The sequence below is a fragment of the Acartia tonsa genome, chromosome 9 (genome assembly GCF_053477335.1).
Source record: "Acartia tonsa isolate MP-2025a chromosome 9, ASM5347733v1, whole genome shotgun sequence".
NCBI classification, from domain to species: Eukaryota; Metazoa; Arthropoda; class Copepoda; order Calanoida; family Acartiidae; genus Acartia; species Acartia tonsa.
Genome location: NC_137268.1, coordinates 48,044,598 through 48,071,575, shown reverse-complemented (window position 1 = coordinate 48,071,575; position 26,978 = coordinate 48,044,598). Strand labels below are relative to the sequence as shown.

General features: G+C 33.1%; 3 protein-coding genes across 6 annotated transcripts in view; 1 reads left to right on the top strand and 2 right to left on the bottom strand.

The window, feature by feature from the left end:
* LOC145327595 (histone-lysine N-methyltransferase SETD7-like) overlaps positions 1-1,487 on the bottom strand; it is a 28,322-nt gene extending 26,835 nt beyond the window's left edge. Inside the window, exons 1-2 of the mRNA XM_080171133.1 lie at positions 1,353-1,487; positions 552-592 (exon numbers count right to left, since the gene is read on the bottom strand). Of these exons, the coding sequence (XP_080027259.1) occupies positions 552-592; positions 1,353-1,397 (86 nt within the window). The 5' untranslated portion in view covers positions 1,398-1,487. The remainder of the gene's footprint in view (positions 1-551; positions 593-1,352) is intronic.
* Positions 1,488-12,341: 10,854 nt separating this feature from the next.
* Positions 12,342-26,978, bottom strand: part of LOC145329104 (calcium-activated potassium channel slowpoke-like) — a 282,479-nt gene continuing 267,842 nt past the window's right edge. For 2 of the 4 annotated variants that reach the window (XM_080173138.1, XM_080173140.1), the window contains 2 exons: positions 15,400-15,426; positions 12,342-13,911 (listed from right to left, as the gene is read on the bottom strand). In XM_080173138.1, the coding sequence (XP_080029264.1) occupies positions 13,807-13,911; positions 15,400-15,426 (132 nt within the window). In that variant the 3' untranslated portion in view covers positions 12,342-13,806. The remainder of the gene's footprint in view (positions 13,912-15,399; positions 15,427-26,978) is intronic. The other 2 variants (XM_080173139.1, XM_080173141.1) reach the window with 1 other exon arrangement.
* Positions 16,346-17,914, top strand: LOC145329097 (uncharacterized). The gene is made up of 2 exons (XM_080173130.1): positions 16,346-17,144; positions 17,821-17,914. The coding sequence occupies exons 1-2, from the start codon at positions 16,422-16,424 to the stop codon at positions 17,905-17,907; spliced, it is 810 nt and encodes a 269-aa protein (XP_080029256.1). The 5' UTR covers positions 16,346-16,421; the 3' UTR covers positions 17,908-17,914.

The window sequence follows — 26,978 nt, the reverse complement described above, 5'->3', positions numbered from 1 at the left end:
TGATTGTCTGCCACCTTGGTTTCCAAATACATCATCTACAATGATCTGTGAAACTGGAAGAAAGATCAGGTTGCCTAGTCAAGAAGAACAGAGGATGCTGGTAAATGAAATATCAAACCTAATTGATGGGTTGGACTTCAATACAATCAATAAATGTCTACCTCCATGCTTGACCATGCAAATGAATATGAACCTAATATCTCATTACTCTAACAGACACTCAGCAGCTTATGTGAGGTATCATATTTACAATGAAGTTACTGTTTTCACAGAAGTGTATGCTTATGACATCTTTAGTCTTATAGTTGATCTGGGATCTTCTCTTGGATTATGGTTGGGTCTTAGTGCTCTGGGCTTATTTGACAACTTTATTCAAATTTTCAGGATTAACAAATTTAGATATATTCCTTGAATGTAACTGAGTTAAACAATAAAAGATATATAAATCAATATGCATTACATTAGATCCTGCATTATAATACTGTCATAATCATTCACTATTAACTAAATTTGTACACTGTTCTATGACTTGTTTTATTGCTTGTAATTACCTTTTGAATGCCTTGTCAATGTTAATCAATTCTCTTCTCATCTAGATGTTAGATTTAATAAATGTTCATTAAACTTACTTTATGTAATACTAGAGGCCTCTAGGAGAGGATAATTCGATTTTGATAACCCAATTTAATATTTTAGATTAATTTTTTAGAAAAGACATAAAAAAATTTGGGTGGGGATGGCGATACCCCACTCCCCACTCATTTTTAATTTTAGTTAAAAAATTTAAAAACTAAAATTTTATTTATGGGGGGAGGTTATTATTTTCTAGGGCGATTTCTCTTGGGAGGGTGGTGGTACTCTCTCCCAAAGTAGTTATAAACCTTCCCGGGACTTATGAGAAGCTACCCTGTTAAGGAGAACCCATTCGGTTCAGCGATTAGCGAGATCCTTTGTTACATACTTACAAACACACAGACAAACATCCTGTTACTTTAGTATAATTATATTATCTATTATTTATATTATCATTAAAAGGGAAAATTCATGAACATTATATTCTAAAGGTTGATTTCTCAAAATACATCTATATTATCGAATATATCTTTCATATATGTATAAATGGATAAATTGACAAGGTAATTTTTGTCTTCAATTTAGGTTGCTAATATAGACCTAATTTATTGGCCAGTTTGTTCAATCATTAGGAGGGGTAAAGGGGATGGATTGGAGGTATCGTTATTTTAGCCAGCTGTGAGTAATTAGAATAAGTAGAATACATAAAAATCTGGTACAACATCCTAGTAATAATGTATCTATTGCCAGATGCAATATTATTTTCAAATACAGATTACCTGGGAACGTTTTAATTGTCGTTCCAGCCTCCAGTTAGAATCCATTTTGATTTTACTTACTTATTTTTTGCTTCATTAGAACTAGAAAATTATCACAGTTATTTGCATTTTTTAAGCTCAGGGCTAAATTTCTCTAGAATTATTTGGCCATGTGAAGGGAACGAAGTTGCGGGTTTCGTCATATTTTCACAGTAGCTTTTCTCCTATTTATAGCCACTGCGTGACCAATATCCTAACCCTGCGGGGCAATCACCTAACATAACTTAACCTAACCTAACCTAGAATAAACTTCCAAAAGCTACTGTGAAAATACTACGAAACCCGCAACTTCATTTCCTTCATATGACCCGAATTATATTATATTTACAAACAATAATTTAACAGAAGTAATTTCTTTTAAGACTTCTCTTAATTTTACTTATTATATTATATTATACAAAAAATTAATAATATAAAAAAATTTAAAAATCATTATAAAATTGAGTTAAGTCTATGGATTGTTGTAAAATGGTAAAACATTTTAACATTTTAAAAAATACAAAAAATATCAAATGAAAAGCTGTAAACCGTCACGTAAACATATGTTCAGCTGCCTATTAGCCTCTAACTAGATTAATAAACATTCACATATGATCAGAATTATCAAAACTGTCACTCCAAAGTATCAAATAAATTCTTTCCCCTTCAAATATTTTCTTTCCTCTTGATTTGTCTAGAATTTTTCTGTCTGTTCGTCTGAATGTGTGTGTGTGTATGTGTGTGTGTGTGTGTGTGTGTGTGTGTGTGTGTGTGTGTGTGTGTGTGTGTGTGTGTGTGTGTGTGTGTGTGTGTGTATGTGTGTGTATGTGTGTGTGTGTATATGTGTGTGTGTGTGTGTGTGTGTGTTTCGATGTGTGTGTGTGTGTGTATGTGTGTGTGTGTGTGTCTTTTAGGTTACTCCGTTCCAGGAATCTAAAGGGATAAGACAATGGTCAATAAATTGATGTACAGTACATCCCCAATTATCATACACAAAGTAACACCTTCTGTCGATCACAATTAGTGGTTGAAACGTTTTAACACTCAATTAAATGAATCGATTAAGCAAAATTCTATAAAAGTCCCCAAATTGTTAAGTCAACGAAAAGAAAGCGTTATTATAAGACTCTGAGAACTAGTGTAATGTCCCGATTTTGAATTTGGTCTTTAAAGTCAGTTAATAGCGTCGAAAATATCAACATAGCTGAGTCTCTACAAGAAACCAAACGAAAACGGTCTCCACAACTTGGGGTAGGAAGTTGTTTTGATTATACATCTATGTATACTTATAAATTTATTTTTCTCCCAAATCTGCCTATCTAGGTGTATCTATATAACCAGAATTGTAAACTGCGATTAAATTCATTAGGAGGCGAATAGGGGGGTTTAGACAACTCTCCCCACCCTCATACCACACGCCAAAGTATCTGAGTATGAAACAAGCACACAGACATACTATCGGGCATATAGGTTGTAATATTCAATATTTGTATTAAATTAAGGTTTTCAATCACAACCGTATAAAAGATGCCATGTAAGTATACTTAAAGATTCGAAGGGTGTTTTTTTTTTAAAGCGAAGCTTTTCTATAATCAAGGCTTGTCCATAGGTCCGATCGTCCGCACATAATGGTTAGCTATTATCTTTAATTTCAAACTTAACATTATGATTTCTGTAACAGTAAGGTAGAATTTAGGCCATCTTTCATTGCATTATATATTCTTATTGTTCTTATTAAGGTCCGACATGCATACTGTCTAATTTTAGAGCATCGTTTTTATTGATTTTGTCATCCTTATTTTTATAGAAGGGTATCTTTTTGGCTATAGTGAGCATATGATGTTGTAATTGCTTTTGCTAATGATCAGATCAAAAACTTAGGTTGACGTGATGAGACACCTTAAATTGATTTACTCATTCCGTCGTAGCTTTCAAAATTTCCAGTTACTATATCAGATACCAGGGAGTAAGGGAGGGGACAATGGGCAGTTAATTCAATTTTATAGTTGTGACCCTTTAAGGTTGAAAACCCACATATTTCCAGATAAAACAAGTATTTGCAATATAGCAACCTTTAGTGGAAATTTTTGACTTTTTGAATTGTTTTTAATTCGAAATGCACCATCCTTAAACTGATGCTTTACTACAAGCCTTTGATTCTAGAGATCCAAACCCTTGTTTACAATTCATTTCCATAATTGTTATTATTTAAATTTCGGAAAATTAAGGAAACATACCATTTTACTTTTACAACATCTTTTACCCAAATTTTTTTATTGTATTTATTAAAAAGCTTTGACATGAAAAAGCCTTTAAATAATTATATTACAAAACTTACTAAAACAATTACCTTCCTACAGAACTTTTAACTCAAGTTATTCCATTTAACGAAATAAAAATAAGATACCTTGCGTCAAAATTTCATACTACATAAATAAAATAGTTGAGAACATAGGTACATCTTAATTTTAAAGATCTTAAGGTTTAAGTAACATATCTTAGGATAACTGGTAGCTGCGCTCCTAGCATCCAGGACAGAAAAATAAAATAACACCATCTTGAGATTTTAATGATAAACAAACCTTGAACAACTCAGGACTTCGTGAATTTTCCCTAAAATTTTGAAATTAATCGGATCATTAATTACATAAATATTAAGCTAAAGACAAAAAACTTTTGCCTTTACATTAAATCAATAAGAAACATCTAACATGTCTAAAGTAACGAAAAGAGCTAACCGTTACGGACGTGAAAATGTGCGGGACCTAATTATAGGAAGGCTTTGCTCATAATAACTAATAATCTTAATATAATTTCTTTCTACAACGCACTAATTGGAATGAATTAACATTAAACAAGAATTAGATATAAAAAATGTAATGATTCAATTTACAAAATAATTTTCAAAATCAAAATATTCTGTCTGCTTGTTATTGTTTATCTTTTTGTTGACGCGCTAGTTTGCCGCGAGATTATGCATGATTTTGCGTGACGTCATTCATAATTGGTCCCCAAGATTGGTTAGAAACAGCTAAATTCTTGCATGTTCCCTTTAGGCCAGTCCCCAAAGTCTGAGACTCCTAAAAATTGAATATTCGATCCATTGTCCCCTCCCTTACTCCCTGATCAGATACGCATATGCTTTAGCATCAAAGGTCAGTTGAATTTGAATTGCCGAATGTGTACATAGTTTCCTCATCAATATTTACTACTAGCTAAAAAGCTTCAAACTTCCATAGACAATCAAAATGTGAAGCTTTTTTTATCTAGTAGTAAATATTGAGATAGGATGAGTAAACAACGAGGAAACTGTGTCCACCTTCGGCAATTCAAATTCAACTGACCAGCATCAAAGAATATGCATGTACAGTAAAGATTCCAAGGATTGGGTCGAGTTGTAGTACAGATACCTGACCCCCAAATACTAAAATTTGTACAAAAATAATAAAACATAGTATTTTGCATCTCTCACGCATTGTTATCTGGAATAGTTATTAAATCTAATTGAAGTGTACAACTTTCCGCGGGTATTGAAATAAAAATTATTCAAATTAAGATAAAAACCAGAATTGTTAGTCCTGAGGGGCCGAATTCCCAGGCTAATAAAATGGATATTAATTGTATGTTTTCTTTTATTTAAATTTTTGTGAAAATTCGTCTGTAGTAGGATGCTATACAAAAATTATTTAGTATGGCTGAGAACCGGTCGTAATACAGCGGATATTAATCGGTTTTAAAGCCAAACTGGAAAAATTTATCCAAAGCGTTTAAATTTCAAGGACCTTACAGTAGGCATAATACTTGAAAGTTGACTGTAAACTTTGAATTTGGTATTTATATTATTTTGCATAAACTTAAATATTTTTGGATGAAGTTTCTGCATTCCGATATGATCCAATCCTGAGGTCCTAAGAAGTTTACAGGTAGTAGCCTGTAAACTGTCCAAATTTTTCAAGCTTGATAAAGTATCAATTCAAACATTTGAAATATTACTTACTTTTTTAGAATAATTTTACTTAAGATACTCTATTTATAAAATTTTTGCATGTTCCATTGATAAAAATAATATAGAAAAGAAATCTTAAAAAGGCTAGATACATACATCTACCTAGCTAAATAAAACTAACAGTTTTTAAGTCTAACTTAGGCAAGTTAGATGTCACAACCTGTATATTTTACAGAAATGAAAAGGAAAAAATGTTCATAAAAATGAGTACAATTTCAATACGTCATGCTTTCTTTTAAACAAGGAACAATTCAAAATTAAAAGCTCAGGATTTAAGCGGTTTTTTTTATATAAATGTCAATAAAATAATTTGTCAATCCCCAACTTTTTCTTCTTTTTTTAAATTAGAACAAAGACCATCTTTTAGAGCGAGCTCTGTTACGGTAGGACAAACATACATTAACACTTGTAGAGTGTCAAAACTAAATAATCATAATACAAATTTATAAAACTGATTCCTTTTCAGACGGACAGATAGACGGACGTACAGATGAACTTACGGACGGACCGACCCTAATTACAGAAAACTTTATAAAATGTCAACGTTGAATTGAATAGTAGGTATGCAACTAAATATGATAGCATTAGTAGTTTCATTGAGGTGCTAATGAAGCACAAATACTGCAAGCTAAACGTCTTACAGCTAAGAGTTGGGACAGTGAAAATATATTCTCTTTCTTAAAACTACAATTTAAGATTTTCTAGAAGCATATTTTTTCATAAATGTATGATACAAAGTTATTAATAAGAAGGGGGGGGGAAGGAGGTAAACGGGTGATTCCACCTTATTCAATCCCCATTATTCTTAATTTACCCCTTAGAGTTTTTAGTGCTATTTCGATGACGGGTAATAAAAATCTGAAAATATAAATGACGCAAATGACGCAAATTCTGACGCAAATTCTGACGTTTATCTAAAAATGCAACATATAATAATAGCTATTAAAACAATTTTCAAGCATAACTTTTATTTTATTAGGATAACAATTAAATAAGAAAAATATTTTTACCATATGAAATTCGTGATCAAACACCTAATTGAAAAAAAAGTAAGACATAGCTTTTATTTTAAGAAAAACTAGGGGCAACGGACGCCCCCAAGAAGCCTCTAGGTGTTCTTAAGGTGGGAGGGGGATAAGTCAACCGCCCTTCTACTTTTTTAATTTGAGTTTTAATAAGAAATATTCAGAAAAAAAATTTGGGGGTGTGATTTTAAATTGGGAGGGTGGAGATACGCTCTTCCAAAATAATTAAAAACCTTCCCTGTACCTAAAAAAAAGCTTAATTGCAAAGGAAAACCAAACAGATGTCATTTTTTAACAATTTTATAAAAAAAAAACATTGGCGCACTTGTATAAACACCTTATCGCTAACAAGTTTTGGAATAGATAATCTAGAACCATCCAGTTCAAAGGGAATACAGAAAGAGAGGGGGTGAATCTATCCGAAAATAGTTATGATCGAGATCTTCCTTCATCGCTATTTCACCCTTCCCCCAACTCTTCAAATATCTACCCAATACACCCGAAATGGATGAAGGAAGATGTCCATCATAACTATTTTCGGTTCGATTCGCCCCATCTCTTTATGCATTCCCCTTTGAACTGGATTTTTCTGGATTATCTATTCCAAAACTTGATAGCGATAAGGTGTTTATACAAGTGCGCCAATGTTTTTTTTTTTAAATTGTTAAAAAATGACATCTGTTTGGTTTTCCTTTGCAATTAAGCTTTTTTTTAGGTACAGGGAAGGTTTTTAACTATTTTGGAAGAGCGTATCTCTACCCTCCCAATTTAAAATCACACCCCCAAATTTTTTTCTGAATATTTCTTATTAAAACTCAGTTAAAAAGTAGAAGGGCGGTTGACTTATCCCCCTTCCACCTTAAGAACACCTAGAGGCTTCTTGGGGGCGTCCGTTGCCCCTAGTCTTTCTTAAAATAAAAGCTATGTCTTGCATTTTTTTCAATTAGGTGTTTGATCACGAATTTCATATGTTAAAAATATTTTTCTTATTTAATTGTTATCCTAATAAGATAAAAGTTATGCTTGAAAATTGTTTTAATAGCTATTATTATATGTTGCATTTTTAGATAAACGTGAGAATTGCGTTCAGAATTTGCATCAGAATTTGCGTCATTTGCGTCATTTCAATTTTCAGATTTTTATTACCCATCATCCCGAAATGTTGGTTTTAACCCCCCACCCCCACTCAAGAGCTTGCATTTTCATACTCCCACCACCTATTGAGAAAATACTACACCCCCCTCCCCCCTCTCCCAAAAAATATGATGTCCTTGGTCATAAGTAGACTAAAAAGCTGATTGTAACAGGTTAATGATTTTGACAAAGACCAAATTGTGTCAAAAATGATCCATGTGACGTCATAAAAATTAGGAATTGTCCATCTCTTTTTTAGGTGTTTTCTTTCCCAATTCTCCTCTCATCTCCCTCTTTTTTATGACGTTACATGTAACAATTTTTAAACAGTTTGGTCATTGTCCTAATTTGTCATGAAATTCATAATTTTGTATTTTACAGTAAATTTTTTAAAAGAAATTTTTTGCATCATCAAATTATACTTCCTAAAAACTCAAATGAGTCAACAATTTTCACCATGTACTTTTCATTTCATGTTTCATCAAAAAAATGTACACATTTTTTCACTTTTTTGGTTATTTCAAAAGAACATCAAGTTTTCCTCCATCCTAAAACCCAAACAAAGCAGGAAGTCATAAAGATTAACATTTTTCCCATCTCAAGAATAACTCCACCCATTTTTTTAACAGATTTCAAAATCCAAATCTCCACCCAAGCACAACCAAGGACAAAAATAAATCCACAACCTTTTATATAAATGTATGTTTAATATCTTTGATCATATTTGCTGTTATCTAATGTCTCATACCTATATTTTTTAGACAAAATGAATTGAAAATGATTGCTAAAATCGAAATATATCTTCATATCTTAGAATAGTGTAATTTTTTAAAAATAGATTGAAAAACATACTAACTTTAAGATATTTAAGAAAGAAGAAAAGTTAAACCTCCTTTCCATTAAAGGAATTTTTATCAAACTGTCACTTTGATCCCAAACAAACTTGGCGTACGCACTTAAATTACTTTTACATTAAGTCAGCTAGTAACATATTACATACTAGTGAATCGGTGGTGCAGGCACCACCTAAAAAATTGTATTCTACGCTATCTCACTTCTGAATATTAACCCTGTTCTTCCATTGACCTATCCCCGTCTATTAACTTTTTTTCTTCCATTGACCTATCCCCGACTATTAACTTTTTTTCTTCCATTGACCTATCCCCGACTATTAACTTTTTTTCTTCCATTGACCTATCCCCGAATATTAACTTTTTTTCTTCCATTGACCTATCCCCGAATATTAACTTTTTTTCTTCCATTGACCTATCCCCGACTATTAATAATTTTTCTTCCATTGACCTATCCCCGACTATTAACTTTTTTTCTTCCATTGACCTATCCCCGACTATTAATCCTTTTTCTTCCATTGACCTATCCCCGAATATTAACTTTTTTTCTTCCATTGACCTATCCCCGACTATTAACTTTTTTTCTTCCATTGACCTATCCCCGACTATTACCTTTTTTTCTTCCATTGATCTATCCCCGACTAATAATCATTTTTCTTCCATTGACCTATCCCCGACTATTAACTTTTTTATTCCATTGACCTATAATAACTTTTTTCTTCCATTGACCTATCCAGATTATTAATCATTTTTCTTCCATTGACCTATCCCCGACTATTAACTTTCCATTGGCCTATCCCCGAATATTAATCATTTTTCTACCATCTCTCTCTCTCTCCGAACCGTACTACAAATCAAGTTACTTATAAAGATTACTACGACTTTTATAGTTTCGTTTATTTATCATTTTTTAAAGATTTAATGTCCCTCTCTCTCACTTCCCTTTTCTTCCGTCTTTATTTTAATTTCATTATTTTTATTTAAAACCGTATTTATAATTTTGTCTCTCTTTCTTTAAAATATTTTAGGATCCTAATGTTTTTTTGTTTAAAATTATCGTCCTGAAAGGGTTAAACTATTTAGCTAAATGTTAAATATTAGTTTAATATCTGAACACATTCGGGCGCGTCGCTAGTATCATATTACATTAAAACTTAGTTTTCCTTGATTTACTATATCATAAATTTAAATTTTCTATTTTATGAATAGAAACTTAATACTTCAATATAATTTGAATAGCAACATGAAATAAAAAATTTAATTTATTCTTCATAGAGTAAAATAATGGGTCTTATCATTCTGGTCATTGAGAGTTTATTATTGATTATTGAACTAGTATGAGTTTTTAACATCTGACCTTTGGAAAACTTGAGCTTTATAGACATTTATTTCCTATATAGATCTGTCATGGATCTTGATGCAATACAGCAGGCCGTTTTGTAAATGTTAAAAATTGGAAGATTTCATTAAATAAAAGTAATCGCAAATATAAGTATTAAATGATAAATGGATATAGAATACGTGAATATATTGACAGGGAAATTGGTCAATTTAGGTTGCTAATATGGACCTCATTTATTGGTCATTCGTTCATTTAGTTAGAGATAGGGTAAAGGGGGTGTATGAGGAGGGTATTGTTAATATAGCCAGCTACGAGTATCACTTTATTAGAGTACATGAAAATCTGGTGAAGCATCCAAGTAATTTAGATGAACGCAAATAAAAAATATATTTTTAAAAATCAAATGCTTTGTTAAAATCTAACCTACACAAATAACTTTTTTTACCTCTCGCTCGAGGGGCGAATTTACGCTTCAAGTTCTGGATGTCCTTAATGTGCAGTACATGGAATTAATTGCGCCAAAAAATTAAATTAATAAGAATATATAATAATCATATTTCCATTACGGCTTCGAAACCGATTGATATCTGCTGGTTTATGACTGGTTTTCAGCCATACTGAAAAATGATGTATAGCATTTTATTACAGAAATTTTACCAAAAAATTGGTTAGCCCGGTCAAACTGAGCTAACAAAACTGGTTTAGTCTTGTATTTTTTTTAATATCCACAGAAAGTTGTCTTTAATACGATGCGATAAATGACTATTATTCATGAATTTTAAAAATTATTTTAAATTTAATAGATTATGTTTGTTTGTGTAAAATGTAAAGTAATGTAATGCTCAGGACAATTTAGCAAAATTGTATTAAACATTTGGGAAAACTTTACAACAAATAGAAACTAGTTATTTATCGCATCGTATTATAGGCAGCTTTCCGAGGACATTTAAAATTATGAAAATAAAATAATTTTTGACCTAGAGGGGCCGACAGCACGGGGTAAAAAAACAGGTATTGATTTTATTTTAATATTCGTGGAAAATTTACTGTAATACTATGCTATTCATTATCTTTAGGTATGTCTGAGACTCGAATCTAATCCATTGGATATTAATCGGTTTCGAGGCCTTACTGGAAAAATATTTATTGTATTTTATTTCTTAATGTTCTACTTACAGATAAGGTAATATTTATTGTTATTTGTCTGCTTTTAGAATTTTTTAAGGCGAGGCTTTTCTATAATTAATGTCAATTAGTTTGTCCGTAACGGTTAGCTCTTTTCTAGACATGTTAGAATTATCCTATTAATTTCAAACTTTCGGAAGCAGTTAGTTACGATTTAGAGGGCGTAGAAACTCTATAATGTTTATCAAAAAGCCTGTACTATTGACTTTTTGTATGATATAATTATCTTATTTATCTAATCTGTAGTACAATTATTTCTAGGATAACAAGGTACAATATTATAAGCGTGTCATCTCTATGATCAAATTTTAAAAAGGATGACAACATCCATAAAAGCGAAGCACTAAAACGGTAGGACAAACGGACTTATATAGTGTCAGAACTGAATAATCAGAATATAAATGTATAAGAGTCAAAGCTAAATTGTAAGTTAATTTGTTGACAAACTGCTTGATACAGGATAATGTTTATGGACATACTTACAATTTTAGGACTTGATTATAGAGTTGCTTCGCTTATAATATGATACTTTGTTGTCCAAGGAATCAATATACCAAAAATCAGACCAATCGGAAGATTAGATCACATAAAAATTTGTTAAAAAAGTAAAAAAATCAACATGATTAAAATGGACGTACGGACATTTTGGTAATGATTATAGAGTTGCTACGCTTTCTACATCGTACCTAACTACAATCACCATACAAAGATTGAAATCGATAGGACAATTCTAAATTAACGAAAAAAGCTATCCGTTACGGAAGGACGGACCGACCCTAATTAAAGAAAACCTTCGCTTTTAAAAAGTATGTCCCTTTACTTTTATCCTGTATTTACACAATTTATGTTAAATTTTGTTTTGAATCACAAATTAATGTTCTGTTTGATATTTTCTGACACTCTACAAGAGTTATAGTTGGTTTGTACTTTTTTCTGATTTTGGAGCTTTCCTTTTATGGATGTGTCATCCTTGTTAAAGAACAATTCTGTTGTATTATTGTCTAGAAAACGAAGCAACTCTGGAATATTGCGCAGTATTAAATTAATAATATGTAATTACTAGAAAATTAATTCAAAGATATTAATTGATTAATGCCCAAAAAAATGTATCTGTTCATTTATTCAGGTATGCTTCTATGGATACTGAATTCTTTCTATGAAACAGGAATCATAAAGGATAAGATAATGGCCATTAAATTGATGTACATCCCCAATAATGATACACAAAATTATCCCTTCATTTACAATTAGTGGTAGAAACGTCTGGACAATCAACTTAATGAACCAACCAATCAATGTTGAATAAAAGTCAACCAATAAGAAAACGTTATTATAAAACTTTGGGGACTAGTGTTTAAAAAAACAGCCCAATATATCCTCTCTGTATATCTATCTATCTGTCTATAAATAGGAACACCATGATATTACTGAAAGGTTATAATATATTTCACCAAAAAATCTATACAATACATATTTTAGAAATAAAAGCAAAATCACATTAAAAGTTAATCAGTTGGGCTTGAGCAAACTAAAGCTTTTAGTTTTTGGTTCTATTTAATGAAATGAGATTCAGTTTTCCAGCATGGTTTCGAAACCGATTGATATCCACTGGATTAGAACCGGTTCTCAGTCATACTGAAAAATCATTTATAGCATCGTATTACACACATATTTAAATAAAATCATAAATAAATACCAGTTTTTGGTCTGGGCCTTCGCCACCCCGGGGCTAACAAAACTGTTTTTTAGCTTATCTGGCTATAATACGATGCAATAAACTATTACTGCAATTAACTATCAAAGATTTTATTTTTAAAAAAATAATTGATTTAAAGAAATAATTATAACGTCTTTTATTTTTATTAAGTGTGTAAGGAAAACATTGGAAACCATAAGGGGTGCGTTTTTCGATAATTAAAGCTTGAAGTATTTTTCTTTAATTTTCTGATTAGATTAAAATTATATGAAAGACATTTGTTTTTAAAAATAAATGAAATAGTATGAGCAAGAGTATGTGGACAAATTAATGATGCAATGGTGGGTTAGTAAAACTGCTTAAAGATACATTCACAAATAAGAATATAAGGGTATAGTCACTTTCGCAGCAACGCCTCTTAAGGAGCGTTTCGTCATTTTCACAGTAGCTATTGATAGGTTATTTTAGGTTAGCTTAAGTTTGGTTAGGCTATTTCCCCGCAGGGTTAGAGCCCCTTGCAGGGGCTAGAAATAGGGGAAAAGCTACTCTGAAAATACGACGAAGCGCCCCTTAAGAGGCGTTGCCACGAAAGGGACTTTACCCGAATATAGATAACTAATTCAATTTAGTAGTACAGGGTGATTCTAAAAAAAGTGTGTATATTTAGAAACTAATTCTATAAAAAAAAACATTTAAGTTTAAAATCTAGACATTTTACAGAACACCCTTTTTACAAACATTTTTTTTAAAAAACCGTGATCATCAAAAATTACATATAATAAAATTACTTTCTTTTTTATTAAATATTGATCACAGTACAGTGTTATTCATTTTTCAACTTTTTTATCATAAAGTTTTTTAGATTTTTTTCTATAAAAGTATATTTCATTCCATTCTGATAAAATTTATTCAAGCAATTTAATAAATTTTCTTTTTTTTCCATGTAAAAAATATTTTTGAGCATTTTGTAATTTAAAACAAGCTGGCTTTTTTAATTAAAAATTAATTTTAAAATTTTTTGTGCATATGGCATTTCAAGTTATCAAGCAAGTACCATTTAATTTTAATCATTAATAAAAATACTTTCACTCTTAAAATAGCATATATTTACAAAATATAATACATAATATCTCACGAAAAAAAATAAGTTATTTTTCACACATTTACTTTTTTGTGAGACACTCTGTAACTGCAAATTTATTCAGCTTTCTCCTTTTCATCTTCAAACTGAACCAGAGCTAGGATATGATCCATAGGCTGGAGCAGAGTGTCATTATTTGGACAACCAATCAGAAACCGGGTCTGAAAATATATCTATTAATATTTCTCGTATTCATTCGAATCCGGTGGATAGGAACCGGTTCTCATCCATACGAAAAAACTATGTCTAGCATCGTATTATATCCAGCTTTCTACGAATATAAAAATGTACAATCATAAGATTAAAACCAGTTTATTTAGCCCGTGCCTTCGGCACCTCGGGGCTAAAACACTGGTTTTCATCTTATAATTGTACATTCTATATCCGCGGAAAGCTGTTTATAATACGATGCGAGAAATAACTATTTTGCTTTAAAAATGTGATTTACTTTATCACCAAACCTTTATTTTTTTTCTATTCTACAATTAAACACTCACATTGCAAATATTAAATGTTTGCTAAAACCCCACAGGGTTAAATATGTCTCTAAAAATAGGGGCTTGTAAGGGTTAGGTCAGGTTAGTTTTTTTTTTTTTTTTTGGGGGGGGGGTAACATGGTGCATTAAACCTGATTTTTAATCCAACTTATTTTTCAAATTCTAGTGCAAAATATTTTTAAAGATTATTTTCTCTATGAGAAGAAGCAGTGGATACTATGAAAGCAGTAATGATCACTAATATACAAGATTATTCAAAATGCTCTAATGCGCACATTTTTGCTATAAATAATGATTTTTCTAAACACCAGACAGTTCAGTGATTATGAATTCAACCTTTGCTTAAATTATTTTGATAAGGATAAAATAGCTTAGGTTGAATAAATGATGAATTATTTAACAACTCTATTTTTTTATAAATTGCCTAATAGAAAATTTGAATAATAAAAGAGTGATTAGTAGTTTTTTTCTTAATAGAACTCGCATGATGGATGGTTAAGGAAGGCATGCATACAGTTACATGCATAAGACATCATTATTTTCCATAAAAAATAGTTTTACAGATTTTTTTTGAAGGAAAAAAAACAAGTTTACTTTCTAGAAATAGCATGTTAAATTATTTTCCTATGATCTTATTTCCAATACAAAACTAGCTGGAATTTTTTGGTTAACAAAAATTGTTTGCTTTATAAAGAAGTGGATTTGTCTAACTAAATTATGATGGCTGATGATTTTTTTTTGCATTTTCCTGTTTATGAGAAAAATTAATATTTTGACTTTGTAAAAGGATATGATGTGTATGAAATGATTCGTCCAATGACCAAACATAGCAAGACTAAGATTAGAGGCAAAATCCCTTAATCTGTCAGCTTGCCACACATTTTTCACAGTGGCTTATCTTTAAAGAAAAAAACTAGGGGGAGGAATATTTGATGGTGCATGCTTGCAGAGATTGACCTCCTTATCTTATGCAGATTTGGTTTTAATTTTTAAGAAACCAAAATCTCATACAACTACTTATTTTTCCTAAATTTTCTTTTTTTTCAAAATAAGCCCCAAAGTGAATAATGGATGGCCCACTGACAAAATAAGGAATTCTACCAGCTGATGGATTTTTTTTATGTGAAGACTCAACAGACATCAAATACTTACCGCCATCCCAAATTCACCATCAGGTATCTGAATTAAGTAAGGATTAGTTTGTGTGGCGCCTCCAGTAGATGCCATTTTTCAGCTGTTACCTTTCTTAAAGGGATAGGCGGGTCGGAGACAAAACAATGCACATGCCGCGCTAATCGGGGACCGGAGAAAAAGGGAAATTGTCGTCTTTACTGCATTAGGATAAGGTTCGGACGTCCTATGGGATTTCACACAGGGCACGACCAATGCCTCAAGAGAATCCTTCCCTTCGATACAATTATGTAAACCAAAGAGCGTTCAATAATTGAAAAGAAAGATTTTTATGGATCCAAAAACGAAGGAGTCAAGATGTTTTTAAAAATATTTTCATTTATTGAAACCTCTATTAAATAAATGACTGATTACTGTCTTGAACAAATTGTAAGACTTTTAGAATAAAATTGCAACAAAAAAAACTTATCAAATCTTTCTATTTGACAGGAAAGAATATAAATAATGCTTTAAAAATCACCCTCCCCCCCCCCTCCAAAAAAAATAAAAAAAAATAAAGCAGCTTATGAAAAAATAACGTCACACAATACAAATGACCAATATGATAGGCCAGAATACATTTTAATTGACCAATGGTAAAAATATATATTCTTGCCTATCATAGGTCATTCAAATTTCATGACTTTATCTGTTATAGTCGTTATTAGTGTGATGTATAGTCCCTTTCTTCCTGACTTAAGAGCAATGCATGTATTATATAGTTTAGCTTTTAGTTCTGGTATCCACGGTTTCGGAGCAAGTCATTGCTCTGCAACAGGATACGAACATAAAAGTGAACAGTTGTCTTAATATTAATGTTATTATTGTATGTTAAACTTGTATTGAATTAATACACTTTATAAGAATATTTAGCTGTTTGTTCTTGCTATTACTATACGTCATTTTGGCGCAGTAGTGTAGTACGAATCTATAGCTCAGATTTTCTTTTAATTGTATTATTTCTTTTCTTTTTAGTTTGTTCAGGTATTTTTTTGTGTTGAGCGATGGGATTGACCATTGAAGAGTGGAGGAAGTTGTCTCAGGATGAGAAGGATTTGCATTTGGTTAATGAGATCCATGCTCTTGGGACTAGAATTGATAATGTGGCGGCGGAGCTGGGTGGGCGTATAGCGCCACTGGAGACGAAAATTCAAGAGTTGACGGATAATGTTGATACTAATGTTGCTGCGGTTACTGGACTGGCTACTCGGATGGACGATTTGGAAGATCGTCTTAATAAGGTGGTGGAGCCTAGTGTTGATAATGATATCAAGACTGAGAATGTGACCGTTGAGAATGAGTTTATGACTGGCCAGCAGCGAATTCTTGAAAAGATTGCCCAGCAGAATAGTTTGAATGACCAGCAGAATGGTTCGAATACCCAGCAGAATGGGTCGAATAACCAGCAGAATACCCAGCAGAATGGGTCGAATAACCAGCAGAATGGTTTAAATAACTCTATGCCGTGGCAGAGGACGGCTGGTGGATCTGGAGGATTTGGAGGATCAGAAGAGAAGCCTAAATTGTTTGCTGGTGGTTCTCGACCTATTTTTGGTGGTATGCAGGGAAATGAAGATAAGATCATAAAACTTTGGGAATTGTCTAGAGTTGATGCTGTGGATAATATCTATAATGGAGTTCTCATGTGGTGGCCAGCCCTTTCTGAGGTTGATGCGGAGGATTTTAATACGCTCAATTTTTTTGAAGCTGGACTGAGTGATTCGCAGGTTAGTTGGTGTAAATCTCTTGTTTATGTACCAGATAGATCTCTGTATGTTTCGCAGGGGGAGGAGAATGTGCATAGGTACAATGAAACGTGTGCTAAACTTGATGATCAGTTCAGAAAAAATGCGCCTGAATTTGCAGTTGACGATGATGTGATTTTCTTTGATGATTATTTGGAGAGATTTTGGATGACTACTAGACGTTATCATATGACTAATCATCAAGTGTGTAAGGAAATTTTGTTTGATAAATGTGTGGGTGTAAGAACCGCTTGTGGTTATACACTAAAACCTGCTGATATGGAGAATAGACAATTAACATTAAAGGGGTACTTGTGTAAGATGCGGGAGACATTTTTACCACCCGACATGAAAAATGTGTGTAAAGATGCGTATTTGAGTGTTAAGCAACATGAGAATGATAAGATTGATGCATTTTTTGATAAGATACTATCTTTCTGGAAACGTGCGTATCCGAAACCAACTGATGATATGTTTATGGATTTCTATTCTCAAGTGTGTAATGTGGTTTTATCTCCACTTTTGGCTAATCAGATGCGTCAATTTGCATTGGATTTGGAGCGTGACGGACAAGTGCGAATGATAACGAAGTTTCGGACAGAGTTAATAGTTAAAGCACAATTGATTGTTAAAGGGCTACAATTTAATCAAATTTCAGGGTCAATGGCTAGAGGATGTACAACAAACCAGATGGCTTTGGCTAAGACGATGGTTGGTGGCGTTGGTTCCAAGTCAAATCCTGTAACTATTGATCAGGTTAGTGATGAAGATAATTTGTCATATGAAATAAATCAATGTGAAATTGATTTAGCTGATGAATTTGGTGGACCAGCTGAACTTATTCCTTTAATTGGCGCAATTCAAGGTGGTTTTATTTGTTATTATTGCAACAGAAAGGGTCACATGATGAGGGATTGTTTTGATATTAGAGATAAAAAGTTGCCTAATTCTAAAGGAAAATACTTTTTGCGGTGGGGAAACAAGCCTTTTGTTCCTTATAAGACGGGGCAAAAGAGTTTTAAAAAGAATGAAAATAGTTTGGATAAAAAGAAATTGGTTGGTGAAATTGAAGGAGAGGTGAATGAAGGGGAGGATACGAAGGAAGTGGCGCATGTCGATGGTTTAGGGGCAAGCGATTATGAAGACGACCTTGTAGCGGAAGTCGAGGCATGGAATAATGCTATTATAGATGACATTTTATGGTTTTAATGTTTTGAATGTATTATAATCATAAAACCTTATTCCATTTTCTACTTGTTACGCGGCATTGTTTTGATTTATGCGCATTGTAAATAAACAACAACAAAACAAAATTAATGATAAAGAGTGAACGAAGCAACTCTAATTTTGTGATAATTTATTTTGATGGTTTATTTTGAATTATGAAAAGATAACATATTGTTTATAAGCCTATATGAAATTACGAGATTATGTTATAATGGAAATCAAAATAATTAATTTAGTTTTTGATTATGTTTTGTTGAAATTATGAAAATTCATTTTTGTTTCAGACTGTTGTGGAGTCTAACAGGGATAAGAATAATAAAAAGTGAAAATGAAAAATGAATTAGGAATACAATTTTGTAAAATTGCTATTGAAAAATATTAAATTGAATTTTAAATTGAATTAAATTTGATAAAAATGTGAAATTAGATATTTGAAAAGTATTAAATTTTGATGAAATGTGGAAAATTGTTTTAAAAGATGAGTCAGTTATTGTGATTTAAAGTATTCGATTTTAAAACAATTATATTGCGATTTAGTGATGTTGATTCAGCAAAATTTTTAATGAAGTTTAGAATTTCATGAAGCAAAATTGTTATAATGCATTAGATATAATCGTGGAGAAGTCTCTTTCTATGAAGGAAGGGAGGGGCTGTCTCTCAGAGTTGGTATGCGCAGATATGGGGGAGCTGTCTCTTTTGTTTGAGAGAAAGGGGGAGTGACCATATTTGCAAAGAATATTGCACTACCTCTCAGAGTTGGTATGCGCAGATATGGGGGAGCTGTCTCTTTTGTTTGAGAGAAAGGGGGAGTGACCATATTTGCAAAGAAATTTGCACTGTCTCTCAGAGCTGGTATGCGCAATATGGGGCGGTGTATAGAGGTAGCTGAAATGATTATCGGGCCTGGAGCGCGCCATGCGCAGAAAGTTGAGCTGCGCAGAGAAGCAAAGCTGCGCAAGAAAGTGCTCTCAGGTATTGAGATATATAGTTAGTTGAATTTCAACTTTTAAACCTTTTATACATCTCAGTTTAATCTGACAATAATAGTTTTGTTAGGTAATATTTTATTGAATTTCAAAGAATTGAACTTATGGTATTTGGAAATATTAATTTGCTTGGTGATTGATAATGTTTGATCATGTCATATTTCTTAATACAACTTCTTTTATTGTGTTACAAGTTATTGGTTCAGTGAAACATTTATTTATGGCATCTAAAATCATTGTATTTATTTTAGATTGGCTGAGACGAGTGTTTTTGTTGATTGGGAGATACTGTCATCATTATTTATTTGATGGTGAGTTGTTATGATTTCATGTTGTTACCATTTGATTACCATTATATATATATTGCTGTTCGAAAAATAGTCTTGTAAATTTGTTATATATATATATTAATATCAATATTAATTCTTATGTACAGTGATTTTCCATCAATTGGCATCTAAAATTTTGTAATATTTTAGATTGGTCGGAGAGAAGTTTACTGATTGTGGATTAACAAATAGTTTGGGGAGTTTCTGTTGGACGGAGAATTTCTGTTGTTGATTGTGGATTAAGAATTTTTGGACGTTTCTGTTGGTGGATGAAATATTGTCGGTGAGTGAATTGTTTTATTCAGTTCTTTTGTTATTGTTATTTGTTGTAGATAGATAGATAGTTATTTGATAGACAATTGGATAGTTACAACCTCATAACTGTTGGTGTGAGTTAGATAGCTGTTTTATAAGTTTCATGAAGATTCTGAGATGGCGGCTGGAGCGGCTGAAGTCTATGTTCCAACAAAGATTGGTGGCATGGAGATCCTGACCTTAATTGATAGCGGCAATGCAAGAGGCTGCCTGATATCTCAAGTGTTGGCTAGAAAGCTTGATTGTGTGATTGAAGAAACGGATTCGAAAGCTACAGGCGTGCAGGGTTCCAGCATCAAGATTGATGGTGTTGTTCGGAATGTTGAATTTCAGATTGGAGGTCACAGTTTTCGAGAAGATTGTTTTGTTATTTCCAACATGACTGTACCTATGAACCTAGGCAGTTATTGGTTGAACAAAAATAACGTGAAGACGATATTTGCCAAAGACGGCAACAGGATTGAGATGCATGGAATCAGTGTGAATTTAGTAGCTAAACGGAAAATTGTAGTGAAGAATTTGGTTCATACAGTTTTGGAGAAAATGGAGAAAGCAAGAACTAAGAAACCTGAGATTAATGTAGCTGAGTTACAAGACCAAAAATGGATTTGTTCATTGAAAAATCGAATAGAAATTCCTGCATTGAGTACAGTGGTGGTAGAAGTTTCAACTAAAGGAAATATGCCTGAAGGACAGTTGTGTTATATAGCTCCTAGACAAGGTTACTGTAGCCGAAACAACTTGTTGATAAACGAAGGAATTACTGAGGTGGGAAAGAACGGTAAAATTATGACTAAAATCACGAATTTTGAAACTGTTACGAAATCTGTTCCTGCTGGTACTTTGGTTGGAAATTTGTTTGTGGCGGAGAAGATAGCAATGCTGCAAGAGAACAGGGTTAAAGAAGATGTGTCAACAACATTAAAGAAGATTCGTTTTATTAAAGATAAATTGAAGTTAGATAAAGTTCCGTTTTTAAAGGATAATGTTTCTTTGAAAGGAAGGATAGTTGGTTTGTTTTTAAAGAATTTCAAGGCATTATCGATTGATCCTACGGATATTGGATCTTGTACTTTGGAGGAGTATGATATTCAGTTGGTTCCTGGAGCTCAACCTTTCAAGAATAGGATGATTAGACTCAATCCTCATCATGCAGAGAAACTAAAAGAACAGATTGATTTATGGTTGGAAACAGATGTGATAGAAGAATGTAATTCACCGTTTAATTCTGGAATTTTTGCTGTTAAGAAGAAGGTTGGAAATACTAACGAGGTGAAAGTTCGTTTTGTCCTGGACTACCGCTCATTAAATGAGATAACTGAGAAGATCTGTTACCCTTTGCCTAACATTGGTGAGCTATTTGACAAACTTGGAGGAAAGAAGATTTTTACGTCTATTGACCTAACTTCAGCATATAATTCAATGCATTTGAAGGAATCTGTCAGGAAATATACAGCATTTTGTTCTAATGGACGGCAATATTGCTTCAAGAGGCTTCCGTTTGGATTGACCAATGCTCCAAGTGCATTTGTAAAGTTGATGGATAGAGTAATGGATTTGAGTCCTGAATTAAGGGCATTTTGCCTAGTTTACTTGGACGATGTTCTTGTATATAGTATGAATGTGGAGGAACATCTGGAACATTTGAATATTCTACTACGAACATTCTGTGAAGCAGGCCTCAAGATTAATCTTGGAAAATGTACATTGTTTGCAGAGGAAGTGAAATTTCTGGGCCATATTATAAATGCAGAAGGCATATTTATGGACCAAGCATATATTGAAAAGATTAAGAATTGGCCAGTACCTGAAACAGGTAAAGATATTCAAAGATTTACTGGTTTCATAAATTATTATGGTTCATATTTCAAGAATTTTTCTGATATTACAGCACCATTGAACAAATTTAGAAACAGTAGTAAAATAGAATGGGATGAAAAAAGTATGGAAGCTTTTACAAAGACTAGAGAATTGTTCTGTAAAGAAATAAGTAAATCGTTTCCGGATTGGAGAATGGAGGCTGAACCATTTGTGTTGGATACAGATTGGTCATCTACAGCTATGTCTGCGGTGTTAAGTCAAAAACAAAATGGACAAGAGAAGATGATATCGTGTTGGTCACGTGTTTGTTCAACTCATGAAGCCAATTATGCAGCACATAAAGGAGAATTATGTGCATTAGTAAATGCTGTTGAAAGATTTGAATGTTATTTGAGACACAAGAAGTTTATCGTGAGAACTGATTCAGCTGCACTGAAACATCTATCTACTTGGAGGCAGAACGGATATTTTGTTGGTCTCACCATAAGGTGGATAAATTTTTTATCCACCTTCAGTTATGAGGTTGTACATAGGCAGGGCAAGATGCATACTAATGTTGATATATTGTCACGTACTGCATTAAAGGATAGTAAAGATAGGATATCTAAATTATCGACAGACGAACAAGGAGAGTTAATATTGGATACTGTATATCAATTAGAAGATCCTAAATTATGTCTTATTGCAGGAATTGGAGCAGAGACGGCCAGTCAAATATCATCCAGATTGAAGGCGAGAGAATTTAGTCGTAGCCTGGAGAAGGATCCTGTTTTAGTTGAGGTGAGGAAATTTATTGTAAATAATGTCAAACCTACGTCCAGAGAATTGTCTCAAATGCCTTATCGTGGTAAACAAATATTAAGATTTTTTGAACATCTGAGTTATAAGGATGGTTTAATTATCCTGACTTCACCTATGCGGCTTCAGAAAGAATTTCAATTTATTGAACGGGTAGTGGTACCTATTGGAATGTACAATAAAGTTTTCTTGTTAGCTCATGCAGATGTTACAGCGGGGCATAGGGGTTATTTGGAAACTTTGAGCAGGATTAATCGTCACTTCATTTTTCCCTATGTATCTAAATATGTAGCGGCGGCAGTTGCAAATTGTGTCATTTGTTTGAATAGACGTAAAAAACCTAAACATAATCATAATATAGAATTTTCTCCTTTGGCTGGGGAAGCTATGGCAGAGTTAGCCATAGATGCTTTAGGTCCTTTGAATGAGTGTGAATATAATGGAGTCATTTGTAAGCACATTTTAATAGTAGTTGACAGTTGTACTAGATATGTGTGGTTGTTTGCTATTGAGGATGTTAAAGCTGAAACAATTATTGAATGTCTGAAGTTTAATTTATTTTCTGTTTGGGGACTATGCGAGCGAATTAGGACTGACAATGCACAAAGCTTCAAATCAAAAGTTTTTAGGGAAGTTTGTTTAAGGTTGGGAATTGAACAAATTTTTATCCCTCCAAGATCAGCAAATTCAAATTACAGTGAAAGATACAACCAATCGGTGTATTCGTTTCTTAAGACTGATTTGCGTTTTCAAGATGGAGATTGGGCTTATAAACTTAAAGCTACACAATTTTGTATGAACACTTCTTTCAATCGGAGGTTAGGATGTTCCCCGTATTTTAAGATGTTTCTAAGAAACCCTAAGCTTCCACTTGACTCATTTGACCCGTTAACACGCTCGAAAATTAAACATATGAATTTTTCAGAGTTATTGGAGTGCCTTGACAAGAATTGGAGGACTGGACAAGATAGAACTGAGAAGTATTTGCAGGTAGAAAATACAGAAAGGATAGGTCGGCCGGTAGCTATAAATTCCTATTGTTATATTTTTTATGACGTCACAACGATTGGTGTAGCTCGTAAACTCTGCTCGTTATGGGTGGGTCCGTGTTTAGTGACAAAAGCAATTTCTGATAGTTTATTCGAGGTTCAACCCCTAGAAAAGTGTAGATTGAAAGATAAAGGGGTGAGAATTGTACCAAGAGATAAAATATATGTTATTGAGAGTACTTTAGACTTGACTCCAGATGAAAAGATTGACTTAGTGATTACAGATGAATGTTTCTCTGTGGATAATACCTTGAAAGTAAACTATGACTTTCCCAATACTTTGAGAAATTTAACTTGTTCAGGCGTTTCTGAAGAGGAGAATAGTTGTGGCGCTAGTCCAGAAGTGGTTGGAAGGCGGAAGGATGGACAGGTAACACCAGATTTTTTGGAGAAATCTTTTTTGGGTGTTGGGTTGTCACAGCAAAGGTCAAATGTATCTCAGGATAATGAAAATTTAGATGATTTAGTTGAGGATCTTAGTGATACTTTGGAAAGTACTCATATTTCTGATAGTGTAGATTCAAATGATATGACTGACAAAACTAAGTTAGATTCTACATATTCTACTATTAGTAAGGATAGTGTTTTTCATGGAGATTATGCCTCTGATAATAGCTTAGTAGACAACAGTTTGGGTGTAGAGGATGTTAACATGGAATCTGCTAGAGAGTTAGAGTCTCGGATGAGTATTTTAGAGGACACTTTTCCAAAATTGCAAAGTAAAATTGTAAACTTGGAACAACGAAGGGGAAGTGTTAAACGAGGTAGAGATGTTGAGGAGGATGAATTAGATAGATCGTTAGATAATGCAAAATTGCAAAAAATGTCTGAGACTATTCCTGTTAAAGGTCGTCCTAAAGGTTCTACAAATGAAGTGCAATTACAAAAATTAGAAGAGGATAGACAAAACAGAGAAAAAGACAGATTAGAACGTTATTCAGTAGCCGATGTAGTAACTAGGAACCTCGCAAAATTGATTAAAAAATAATATTTGTAATAATTTGTATAATATTTGCAGGAGAAGAGATTACCACGAGAACCGTAGGGAGCGTGATGACAAGAGAGGAAGTGGCGGTGATAGACATGACCGGAATGACCGGAATGACCGCAATAGACGAGATGGAGATCGTGGTATGCGCAAGAGATCACCGGACGCTTGTAGTTCAAAGAGTGGACGTGCTGGACCAGTACCTGTGAAGAAATCCAAGGATGATAGAGGAGTCAGGTACTTGGATATTTTGTTATTTGTTGTTGTGATGCAGTTTTATTGTTTGATTGTTGTTGGTGGTATGTATACGTCACAGGATCCACGGTTAGCAGCTTATGATTGTTCTCAAATAAGTAATGTTGAACTTAGATCAGCTGCCTGTTTGCATGATAGGATGGAACCGGTTAGATCTGTGGAATTATTGGGGTTAGCAGAAACCGATTTTATATTGTCAGAAGCCATTAGTTGTGAGGTTAGACTAAAATTGGAGCGCTGGTTTTGCGGTACCGCGAGTCATGTGCACGTACTAGACGTGCCACATGAAAAACAGGTAGAGTTGAGTATGGACGAATGTAGAAGGGTTTTTCATTCTGGAAAGTATCAGCATGATGGTATTAGTTTTAAAGTAAATATAGACTTGCCAACTGTTCACAGTTTCACAGTTAATGGAACATTGTCACCTTTCTGGGATGTTGGTGGTGAAAATATTCAATGCAAGACACTGGGAATATACGCGCACAATATGTGGTTCAATTTAGGTTTTGCTGTTGGGACTTTGCATATTTTAGTAAAAAATACACCCGTTTTGATCAAGGGAAACGTTGTTATGGATTATGATAAAAAGACGATTGTGGCGAATTTTGAAGATAATCATTTGTGGGCAACATCAACTTCTCCATATTTTCCGTATGTAGTACGAAAACCGGCCAGTAATTTTAAGGTAGTTTTTCAAGATACATTCAATTTGACTACTTGGAATGAACAACTTTTTGTTTCTAACTTGGAAAGGAATATTTTAGTTAAAATTATGGGAACAGAGAAACTTACTTTGCAGCATCTGGATTTCAACATTTTTGTAACAGAATTGGAGGGTATCAAGTTTTTAGAGGAACCAAAGGCGGCTGTTAGAAGTTATTTTGGGGATTTGTTAAAACAGGAAGCTAGATTTGATTTGAATGCTATGTTTTTGGCGAGTAGAGAAAGGAATGAGAGGATGATGGAACTTTTTAGTATTTCTAGATGTGCTCAAACAGAAGTTAGGTCAAATGTACAGATGCATCATGGGTTTAGAATTATATTCCTGGGAGAAATTGCTAAGTATGAAAAGTGTACAGCGGTTGAAATTCCAGTAAAGTTAGGTGTGGATTATGGATGTGCAGTAGGACACTTGATGGTGGATTATAAAGGCGAAACAGTTGGAATACAAGAATATAGTAGAATGATTGTAGCAGTAGAGGATATAAAATTGTTAAATTGTTCGCAAAGTCCGGTATTTTTGAAGTTGACAGCTAATTTGTTCCTTGGGAATCAGGGGCAGGGACTCGAACTTCTGCATATTGCCAATGAAAAATCAGAACACGTGGGACAAAAGATTTTTCTGAACGACGAAAAGGTGTTTATTGCTGATTTTAATAAGACTATTAAATATCAGGGATTAGAGGATTTTGAGGATTTTAATGGACAAGCTTCTAAATTGGATTTTGTTGATCATAAGTTGTCATTTTTCGAACAGGTTACAGGTCCTTGGTTTGGTCTAGAACATTTGTTCAAAGATATATTACCATTGTTTGCCAAGTTTGTTTTGATTGTGTTAATGTTGTTGTTAGGTATAATTCCTATGTTGGCATTGTTGTATTGCTGTTGTTCATGGTGTCATAAAAAAAGATTTACTGAGGAAGAATTTAATGCTAGATCTTAAATTTTTATGCTGAAATTTAATTATATTGTATTTTTGCAGGTTGGTTACGGCGGCAACAATGAATCAAAAGTTATTGAGCAATGAAGAAGATGGCCGTCACAAACAATCTGACAATGAAGGAAATCAAGTCAAACCTGGTCTACCAGTATCTGCATTGGTCAGCAACTCTGCATCCCGGCTGGTGTTGGTAATGTCGCGCGTTGAGCTGCCCACGTTGAGTGTGGGCAGGGCGACAAGGAACATATTTTTGAGCAGTGAGGACATGCCACTGGCAGATTTAGCTCGTCTTATTGATAATGAGCCAAGGTTTAAGTTGAATTTGATAAACATGTTATCGGTGCAGTTGGAGATGGGAAGATGCATCCACTCCATAGACTGGCCTGTG